General features: G+C 64.4%; 2 protein-coding genes across 2 annotated transcripts; one reads left to right on the top strand and one right to left on the bottom strand.

Moving 5' to 3' along the window:
* Window positions 1–1,370: 1,370 nt before the first annotated feature.
* On the bottom strand, window positions 1,371–7,022 carry EMIHUDRAFT_469498 (hypothetical protein; the record flags this gene model as incomplete). The annotated part of the gene is made up of 18 exons (XM_005775949.1): window positions 6,808–7,022; window positions 6,359–6,585; window positions 6,209–6,254; window positions 5,960–6,006; window positions 5,585–5,813; window positions 5,465–5,508; window positions 5,200–5,316; window positions 5,023–5,098; window positions 4,775–4,803; window positions 4,691–4,729; window positions 3,948–4,331; window positions 3,305–3,407; window positions 2,894–2,980; window positions 2,786–2,853; window positions 2,632–2,703; window positions 1,952–2,163; window positions 1,839–1,879; window positions 1,371–1,682 (listed from the first exon to the last, which is right to left on the bottom strand). Coding segments are annotated over exons 1-18 (2,271 nt in total), but the record flags the coding sequence as incomplete, so codon positions are not given.
* A 157-nt stretch (window positions 7,023–7,179) lies between these two features.
* On the top strand, window positions 7,180–9,113 carry EMIHUDRAFT_116371 (hypothetical protein; the record flags this gene model as incomplete). The annotated part of the gene is made up of 4 exons (XM_005775948.1): window positions 7,180–7,857; window positions 8,003–8,059; window positions 8,445–8,681; window positions 8,844–9,113. 4 exons carry the CDS (start codon window positions 7,180–7,182, stop codon window positions 9,111–9,113), a joined length of 1,242 nt encoding a protein of 413 aa, XP_005776005.1.
* Window positions 9,114–10,288: the final 1,175 nt, after the last annotated feature.

The raw sequence follows: 10,288 nt of genomic DNA, 5'->3' as shown, positions 1-10,288 counted from the left end.
GTTCTTCTGAAAGGCCTCCCACTCGTTTATTGTACAAAACGAGATCCCTAACGAACGTGCCCTAGGAAACGTTCATCACCAAGATCCCCCCAGCTCCAAAGTCCCACCTCGTGGGGGGGGGGTAGCGGACGAGTAGAGCTGTGGTGGCGGGCTGGCGGGGCACCTCTGAGAGCGGGGTTGGGGACTCTCGCACGCCGCATCGCGGCGGCGGCGGTGGAAGGGAATGGGAGACGAGAGAAGAGGGGTGGGGGGAGAGGGGGAGGGTGGGTCCGCACCCGCGAGCGAGGTAAGGGCGGTCGTTGTAGAAGAGGAAGACGGCGATCGCGCCCGGCAGCGCGTCTGCTGCAGCTGCTGCCTGGGACAGGGCGTGTGCGCCTCTGATCTGTCATGGTCTAGTGGCCGATAGGATCCTCCCTTAGGCAGCGATGGCGGGTCGGGAGAGGCCCGAGTTCTCAGCCCGCCACTTACTGTCAGCCTCTCTGACTGCCCAGGGTCTCACCACGATGCCGCCCGAGTAGAGGGGGTAAGGTGTGTAGAGTGCGGCTGTGTATGGAACCTCTCTCTCCGTGGATCCCACCTGAGCCCACTCGCGGTGCGAAGGCTCCTAATGCGGCAACTGAGCCCGCAAGGGTGGGTCACTAAGGGGGAGGTTACGTTGGTTGATATGTTGTGTTGTGGCGTAAAGCTGTGCAGCGGCGCAGCGAGCCCTGCCGCGGCTCGTCGTCGAGACTGGTCGGTGGGTGGTGCCTGTAACAGCTGAGGCAGGGAGACTGCCTGTGAGTAGCGCAGCCGCGCGGTCGCCCGAGGAGTTGGGATGATAGGTGGAGAGACAGGTGCGACCGTACCTGGGTATGGCGCAGGCTGGTGGCTAGGGTTAGCTGGGCGCGCACGGCGAGTCCAGTCACATTGCCGCCCCGCAACAGCGATGTGAGTGGTCTCTCAGTGCGCGCTCTGCGTCCCTAGAACGTGGCGTGGCGTTGATGCTGAAGCAATAAAATTGTACTATATCATTAGGCAGTGAAGCATTAGCCGTCAATTTTGCAAGCCGGCTTGCAAAGCCGTTCGGAGCGCCTGATTCGAGCGAGTGGAGGCAGGTTCGAGACCTGGTGGGGGGGTTTGGGGGGGTCGCCCATCGGACCATCAAGGGATCCATCAAATCCATCGAATCTGTCGACATCTGTCGACAGCTGGCGCGGCTCACGCCGGCCGCTGCGCCAGAATTTTTTTTGTGCTGAGCACAGGGTTGGTTGTGCCGGGCCGCCCCCGCGAGAGAAACTCGTCAGTAAAACTCTCGGGCGGCCCGGCTGTCTGAGGCTGGCACGCAATGGCAAAAGCCCGCGGCTCGTCGCCAAGGAGTTACGAAGTTTTTTCGCCAATCCACCGAGGGCGCGCAACAATAGACGACGTACAAAACAGGGTCACGTGAGGGTGTCCCCGCGCATCACCGACCGATACCATAACATGCGCTGCCCGCTGCTCGTGCTGGTCGCTGTGCGGCTCTCGTCCCCTGCCACGCCCACCGCCACACCGCCGCCGCATGCCCGTCGGCGGCGGCGGATGCGGAGCGGGCGCCTCGCCCGCCTGCAAGGCCCCCCCTCTCGCCCCTCTCACCACCCCTTCCCTCCGAGGTACGCGTCCACCGACTTTGCGACGCCGCGACCCTCGTTGATCGCCCAGACGACCAGCGACTGGCCGCGCCTATTCATTCATTAACACCTTAGCAGACGGCTTAGAAGACCTATTAATTATTAAGAGACGACGAGCGGCTGGCCGCGCCTATTCATTCATTAACACCTTAGCAGACGGCTTAGACGGCCTATTCATTATTAAGTGACGACGAGCGACTGGCCGCGCCGGCAGTCGCCCGCCGCGAAGACGCCTGAGGCAGAGCGGACGGCGTGAAGAGGCGCCGTTCACAGGGTTAGGCGGCAGCTGCCCGCCGAGCAAGCACCGGGGGCGGAGGTCTTGTAGTCGCTCGTGCTCGCCTTGAGGCGGTCCGTGCGTCAACTCGTTAGTGAATGAGTCGCAGGTGTCGGTTGTCTTTGACTTTGAGCGCGGGCGAATCAACTCATGGACTACTCGACTGTCGGCGTGGCTGCTTGAGAGGATCGCCTTTGCGTTGGAGCGCTGGTCGGTCTCGAGCCGCAACGCGCGCACGATCTCCTGCGAAGGGAAAGGGGAAGGGGGAAGGGGGGGGGGTACGGATACTTCGCGGGCGTGTGGCAGAATCGCGGACATGTCGTGGACATGTCGTGGACATGTCGTGGGCGTGTCGTGGGCGTGTCGTGGGCGTGTCGTGGGCGTGTCGTGGGCGTGTCGTGGGCGTGTCGTGGGCGTGTCGTGGGCGTGTCGTGGGCGTGTCGTGGGCGTGTCGTGGACGTGTCGTGGACGTGTCGTGGGCGTGTCGTGGGCGTGTCGTGGGCGCGTCGTGGACATGTCGTGGACATGTCGGGGGCGTGTCGTGGGCGTGTCGTGGGCGTATCGTGGGCGTGTCGTGGACGTGTCGTGGACGTGTCGCGGGCGTGTCGTGGGCGTGTCGTGGGCGTGTCGTGGGCGTGTCGTGGGCGCGTCGTGGGCGTGTCGTGGCCGTGTCGTGGCCGTGTCGTGGGCGTGCAATGGGCGCGTCTTCGCCTGCTCCGGGTGGCGGAACCCCATCGCGAGGATGACCAAGTCCGCGGGGTGCTCCCTCTCGCTCCCCTCCACCTGTTCACACCCCCTCAGAAATGAGCCGATCCAGCCTCGTCATCGGTGCCCCCCGCCCGCCCGCCCCCCTCCCCCCTCTCACCTCTGCGAACCGGCCGTCCGGCCCAACCTCAACTTGCACTGTCTTGACGGCGCGCACGCGGCCGGCGCCTGGTCACAACGGCTGCGGGCATGGGCAGGCGCTGTTCACAGCGGCGTGCCTCCGGCGCGCTGTGAATGGAGGCGCCGTCCGAGACGAACTCCTTGGAGAGGACGGAGTAGGTGCGCGGGTCGGCGCCTTGGTACGAAGGTTCCGAGAAACTTCAGGGAAGGGTCCAGGAGAGAAGAGCAGCAGGTGCAAGTCAGGGCAGCAAGTGCGGCTGATAAGGCGCTGAAAGCGACGTGCGACTTCTCGTCGCCATTTCTCATCTCGGCTGCATCTCGGCTGCACATCTCGGCTGCACATCTCGGCTGTATCTCGGCTGCCTCTCGGCTGTCTCTCGACTGTATCTCGACTGTATCTCGACTGTATCTCGGCTGTCTCTCGGCTAGGCGCGCGCCGAAGCGGTGCGACGCCTCCTCGTGGCCGTAGTCGACTCGCATGATCCGCGGCCTAAGCGACGAAGGTGCGAGTGGTGAGAAGCAGCTCCTGCGCCAAGCAGGCCGACGCGCAGGCTTCGAGGCCAGAGAGGCCACGGGTTGCCGGACGCCTCGCCGCGCTTGTCCTGGTTCAAAGGAGGGGGTGGCGGTGAGCGGCGGGTGGAGAAGTGTGGCCGACGGCGGGGAACTGTCCAGGAAGTGTCTCAGGAAGTGTCCAGGAAGTGTCTCAGGAGGTGTCTGGGAGGTGTCTAGGAGGTGTCTAGGAGGTGTCTAGGAGGTTTCTAGGAGGTGTCTAGAAAGAGTCTAGGAGGTGTCTAGGAGGTGTCTAGGAGGTGTCTAGGAGGTGTCTAGAAAGAGTCTAGGATGTGTCTAGGAGGTTTCTAGAAAGAGTCTAGGAGGTGTCTAGGAGGTGTCTAGGAGGTGTCGAGGCAGTGTCGAGGAAGTGTCTAGGAGGTGTCGAGGCGGTGTCTGGAAGAGGCGAGCCTGCTCGTCGGGGGGGGGGTAGTGTCTAGGAAGTGTCTAGGAGGTGTCTCGGAGGTGTCTCGGAGGTGTCTAGGAGGTGTCCAGGAAGTGTGTAGGAGGTGTCTAGGAGGTGTCTAGGAGGTGTCTAGGAGGTGTCTAGGAAGTGTCTAGGAGGTGTCTAGGAAGTGTCTAGGAGGTGTCACCTGCTCGTCGGGCGGGGCGGGGAAGAGCTCGAAGTTGATCAGGCTCTTGCAGCCGTGCCGCAGCGACGTGCCTGGCAGGGGTGTGCAGGACGTGTCTCGGAGGTGTCCAGGGAGGCTCTTGCAGCCGTGCCGCAGCGACGTGCCTGGCAGGGGTGTGCAGGACGTGTCTCGGAGGTGTCCAGGGAGGCTCTTGCAGCCGTGCCGCAGCGACGTGCCTGGCAGGGGTGTGCAGGACGTGTCTGGGAGGTGTCCAGGGAGGCGCTTGCAGCCGTGCCGCAGCGACGCGCCGATGCAGTCCGTGCCGGTGTCTCCGCCGCCGATGACGACGACGTGCTTGCCTTTTGCAGAGATGAAGCCGCCGCCGTACTTGGAGGTGAGCCCGACCTGGAGGGGGACGGGCGTGATTAATTAAGTAATGAGCAGGGTGATTACTTAATTGATTAATTAGGTGAGAGCCCGACCTGGAGTGGGACGGGCGTGATTAATTAAGTAATTGGCATGGTGATTACTTAGTTGATTAATAGGGCTAGCCCGACCTGGAGGGGGACGGGCGTGATTAATTAAGTAATTAGCAAGGGTGATTACTTAGTTGCTAGTGGGACTTTAGTGGACCGAGTAGCTGAGTAATCACTTCGAGGCGCCGTCCCAACCTCCCGTTCATCAGATCACCAGGACATCAGCTTCATCAGCCCGTCCATTAGTCATTAACTAATGGGTGTGAGCTAGCTCGCCTCTGGGGTGACCTCCGTGGTCAGCAGCGCCGGCGGGTTGGCGAAGAGCGCCTGTTAATTAATAGTTGAGTAACAAATTACCGTTAGTTAATTAACAGCAGCGCCGGCGGGTTGGCGAAGTGCGCCTGTTAATTAATAGTTGAGTAATTAAGTACCGTTAGTTAATTAACAGCAGCGCCGGAAGGTTGGCGAAGAGCGCCTTCTGGTTGCGCGTGAGGAACTCCATCGCGTACACGATCCTAAGTCGTTCATTCGGCGAGATTGATGAATTCACTAGGCGTGAGGAGGAGCTCCATCGCGTAGACGATCCTAAGTCGTTCATTCGGCGAGATTGATGAACTCACTAGGCGTGAGGAGGAGCTCCATCGCGTAGACGATCCCGTCGAGGTCGCGGCCCGGGATGGGGAGGTTGTTTGGCACCTGGGGGGGGGGAGGCAGTGGCGTGAGTCGTGATTTCATGAGCGCCAGAAGGCGTCTAGGAGGTGTCTAGGAGGTGTCTAGGAGGTGTCTAGGAAGTGCACCGTCGACCCGATGGCGAGGACGGTGGCGTCGAACCCCTCCACGGTCTCGCTGATGGCGGCGGCGTCGACCTCTGCGCCGGTGACGAAGGAGATCCCCTCCGCCTCCATCAGGTCCACCTAATCGATTAATCAATAATTGATCAACTCTTTTAAGTGACGAAGGAGATCCCCTCCGCCTCCATCAGGTCCACCTATGAGTCCATTGGTTCAACTCAATCTACTGATGAGCGACGAGAGGGTATCCCTCCGCCTCCGTCGGGCCCACCCTGCGCTGCACAGTCTCCTTGTCGAGCTTCATGTTTGGGATGCCTGCAAGGGCAGGGGTCCAGGGAGGGTCCAGGACAAGTCTCGGAAAGGTCTCATCCGAGCCTCATGTTTGGGACGCCGTAGGTGAGGAGCCCCCCCGCCCGCTCCGCCCGCTCAAACACAGTCACCGCGTGGCCGTACTTCTTGTTGAGCTCGTCCGCCGCGGCGAGCCCGGCAGGGCCCGACCCAACCACGGCGACCTTCTTGCCCGAGCGGCGCGCGGGCGGCGCCGCAACCACCCACCCCTCGGACCACGCCCGCTCGATGATGGAGTACTCCATCGACTTGATCGTGACGCTCTCGTCGACCTGTTCACAGGTGCTGCTGTGAAGAGACGCCGTTCACACCTCCCGGCGACTTGATCGTGACGCTCTCGTCGACCTGTTCACAGGTGCTGCTGTGAAGAGACGCCGTTCACACCTCCCGGCGACTTGATCGTGACGCTCTCGTCGACCAAGCCGGCGACGCAGGCCCCCTCGCAGGGCGCCGGGCAGACGCGGCCTGTGGACACAGCGGCAGGCGTGGAGAGGGCGGCGATGTGGTAGTGTCTAGGGAGTGTCTAGGGAGTGTCTAGGGAGTGTCTAGGGATTGTCTAGGGAGTGTCTAGGGAGTGTCTAGGGAGTGTCTAGGGAGTGTCTAGGGAGTGTCTAGGGAGTGTCTAGGGAGTGTCTAGGGAGTGACTAGGAAGTGTCTAGGAAGCGGCCTGTGAACTCGGGGAAGTTGTTGGTCGAGGCGAGGTTGGAGTAGGCCTGGGCGGGAGAATTACATACAATTAACAATTAATTAGGCGAGGTTGGAGTAGGCCTGGGCGGGGGCGGGGAGGCGTCTGGGAAGTGTCCAGGTTGGAGTAGGCCTGCCGCCACTCGCCGTCGAAGACCTGCTGGTTGAACTCGGGGATGACGTTGCTGATCGGGCAGCCCGTGTGCGTGTGGCAGAAGGGCGTGCCGCAGTCCATGCACCGCGCAGACTGGCGCGTGAGCTCGGCCTGGTCTGCGGGCCCGTTGATCTCTGCGTAGTCGGCGAGCCTGTCGGCTGCGGGCCGGTATGGCGCAGGAGCCTTGCGCTCGATCTCGATGAAGCCTGCCGCGTCGGCGCGGTTGGAGGGACTCGGCGGGCCGGTGCGTGCCGGCGCTTGGAGCGAGGGGAAGGGGGCGGGGGGGGGGCAGAGGCTGGGCAGAGGCGGGGGCGGCGGGCGGGTGGAGGGAGGCGGGCGCGATGGTGGCCGAACACACGACTGGCGGCTCGGCCGTGCCCGTTCGCCGTCCCATCCAAGCGTTGGGAGAGGGGCGGGGCGACGCGCTCCTCTCAGCTTGTTCAGCGGGGCGACCGAGCCGTCTCGCCGCTGGACGGTGGAGTGGCGCAGCAGCGTGCGGCGCGCGGGCGAGCGACCGTCCAGCAGCAGTCTCCTCGGCATGGGCGACGCGCGCAGGGCGGCAGGCATGTTTGCGAGCGAGGACCGCGCGATGAGTTCTTGGGGCTTCTGGGCCGTGCGACGAGGCGCTTTAGTTGATGACCGGGCAACGCTACCGAGGCGATCTCTGCTGAAAGAATTCGCCAACCTCCAGCGCCATAAAATAAATAATATAATTATCTCGGCGCGAGGCTGGGGGATCCAAACAACAGAGAGAGAGAGACTCTCTCTCTCTCTCTCTCTCTCATCCAAACAACAGGCGCATGCTCCTCCTCTCTCTCCACGCGTTAGCCTGGACGCCGGCGCTGCCCGGACTGCCCGCCTCCCGCCCGCCGCTCCGCCGCTCCGCCACCCTTCGCCCGGCGCTGCGGCTCGACGAGAGAGAGCTCGAGGCGTTGCAGCGGCAGGCGGCAGAGCTGGAGGCGGAGGCACGGCGGCTCGAGGCGGCGGCCGACGCGATGGAGCAGCGAGGTCCTGGCGACGCCGACGAGCAGCCGCCATCAAAGCCGCCAGAGCCGGACCTCGGCCTGATCAGGTACCTCCTGGCTGCGGCGGCCGCCGCCCTCGCTGCCGCCGCGGCCGGCCTGACGTCGCAGGCCCTGCTGTCGACGTTTGCCGCGCCGCCGCCGCCGCCGCAGGCCGAGCGTGCCGTCGCGGCCCCAGCGATGGCGGCGGCGGGAGGCGGCGAGGCGGCGGCCAAGGCTGCGAGGCCGACGCCGCCGGCAAAGGCCACCGTGCAGACGGCGATAGCCGACTCGGACTTTGCTGCTGGGAGGGCGGCGGCGGCGGGCGCGGCGGAGGCGAGGGCGGTTGCCGCGGAGAAGAGCGCAGCGGTAGCCCTGGTCGAAGCCGAGGCGGCGGCGGGGAGGGCGGCGGACGAGGCCGCTGCGAGGGCGGCGGCGGTGGAGAGCGCTGCTGCGAGGGCGAGGGCGGCGGAGCAGGTGTGTGTGCAACACCGCACGCCGGCACCGCTAGCCCAGCCCAGCTCAGCTCAGCTCAGCTCAGCTCAGCTCTCAGCTCAGCACAGCACAGCAGGCACCCTCACCCACACCCTAACAGGCCCAGCCGTCGGCGGCTGCTGTATAGGCGGACGCGGCGGCAGAAGAGCGCGCGGCCGCCGCGTTTGGCCCGGAGCTGCCAAAGGTGTCGACGAGATACAGCCGAGATCTAGCCGAGGTAGTGGCGAGATCGAAGCGAGATTAGCGAGATGTAGCCGCCGCCGTGTGTGGCCCCGATCTGCCAATGCGGGTTCGCTCGTCGCCCGGCGTTGAGAGTGTGAACGGCGTCTCTTCACGGCGCGCTGCTGTGAACAGGAGCTGCGCCCGCTGGCAAAGCTGGGCAAGGAGGAGGCGCGGCACTCCCGAGACACTTCCGAGACCCCTCCACTCGCCCCGCTGCCTCGCCCCGCTTCGTGCACACCTCGCCACAGCCTCACTCCGGCCAGACGCTCTCTGCTGCTCGGCTCGCCGCCGGTCTCGCCAGTCTCGCTGCCGGCCGCTGCTGACCGCCGCCCCTCTGACTGCTGCAGGGGCTGGTCGCCGGCGTGTCTGCGCTGGAGAGAGAGGCGGACGCGGCGGCGAGGGCGGCGGCGGACACGGCGGCGGCGCTGGCGGCGGCCAAGGGCGGCGCGGCGGCGGCGAGGGCGGCGGAGGCGAAGGCGGCGGCGCGAGTGGTTGCGGCGCGCAAGGCGGCGGCGGCGGCGGCGGCGGGGGCGAAGCGGGCGGCGGCGGAGGCGAGGAGAGCGGAGGCCAAGGCGGCGTCGGCGGTGGCCGGGGAGGAGGCGGCGGAGGCGGCGGCGGCGGCGTCCGAGGCTAGTGTTGCCGTAGCATACATCTAGGCAGATGGTCGTTTTGCGCGGCTGTTTCAGCAACTGGCCGCAATTCGAGACTGGGTCCACACGCTTCAGCGCACGATCTGCACACTCTAGGCCAGCCTCGCCCGCGCCAGAGCGGTGGCGAAGGCGGCGGCCGCGAGGGCGGCAAAGGAGCGCGCGGCGGCGGCGAGGGCGGAGGTGGAGAGGGCAGCGGCGGACGTGGCGGCAGAGAGGGTGGCGACCGAGGTGGAGGTGGGCGCGGCGGCGGCGGCGGAGAGGGCGGCGGCGAGCAGGGCGGCGGCGGCGGCGGTTGAGCTGAGGGAGGAGGCGGCGGTTGCGGACCTGCTGAGGAGCGTCGTAGGGGAGGCGGCCGCGCCAGACTAGGCTGTCGCATGTTTTTCATGTTTTTTTGAAATCGCATTTTGCATTTTGCAGATTGCATTGCCTCGAGCCTCTCTCAGATGGCACTAGAGTAACACACAAGAGGTGAGACGGTGGGATTAAAAGCCAAAAAGCTACGAAAAGGAGAGATTTAATTAAACAAGGAGAAAGCTCCTCCGTTCTATCTTAATCTATGACGACGGGCGCAGAGATCATCGCTTCGATCATCGCCGTGTAGACCGTCACCAGCCGCTGGAAGAGCAGCTCGTTGACCACTGTTGTCTCGTCCTTGACGCAGTCCGGTCGCCTAACGGCGGCTCTCGAGGAGGCTCGGGGGAAGGCCCCGCAGACGACGGCCCTCACACTAGTGTGCGCACCCGTCGCGCACCGCACGCCTGCTCGACTGCATCTGGTGCTGCACAGCGAAGCGCCGCCACTCCTCCATTGAAGGCAGCCGCATCAAGCTCTAGGGGGAGTGGCAGTGCAGGCGGTGAGATTCGGAGTGGGCGATTCACTACAGGACAAGTGCTGGAAGGGTGGCTTGAGAGGGATCGGAGACTTCATTGCCTCGAGCTGGGCGGGGATTGGCTATGCGACTGCCGGCGTGCACAGCTGCGAAGGATGCAGCATGCCGGCGTCGCATTGCACAACCAGATTGGGGGGCTTGAGAGACCATGTCTTGTCCGCAACATCTTTGAACTTGTCGCTCGTCATTTCGAAGCCCTGTGGCACGAACAGCACCTGCCACCGTGCCGGTCAACCTCTCAGCACTCTCAGCACGCAACCCCTCCCACCGCAGCGCGGCTGCGTCACTGCAATGGTCTGGCGCTAGGTTTGCAGGGTGGCAGCTTGGGTTGTATCGCGATATCACAGCGCAGCACCCGACGTGGCTGCGCCTAGGTAGTTTAGATCTTTCCAGGAGAGGGTGGCACCTCTGCCATCCGGCCGTCACCGCCCGCCTCACTGTGCTTGAGCTTGACCCCCTTGAGAGCGCCGTCTTTGACGCCTGCGTAGCGCTCGAATGACACTTTCCCGTCGCCACCCATTCTGTGATCGATCCGGCCGGCGCGAGTGGTTCGAGGAGCCCACGCCCGACGCGACGAGACTCGGACGGTCGGTTGTTCCCGCCGTTGTCGGGATCATGAATTAGATTGTCATTATTTCTCGGGATTAGCTGG

Source organism: Emiliania huxleyi (genome assembly GCF_000372725.1).
Source record: "Emiliania huxleyi CCMP1516 unplaced genomic scaffold EMIHUscaffold_289, whole genome shotgun sequence".
In the NCBI taxonomy this organism is placed as follows: Eukaryota; Haptophyta; order Isochrysidales; family Noelaerhabdaceae; genus Emiliania; species Emiliania huxleyi.
The sequence above is the reverse complement of the archived record's forward strand: the minus strand, read 5'-3'. Positions and strand labels throughout refer to the sequence as shown.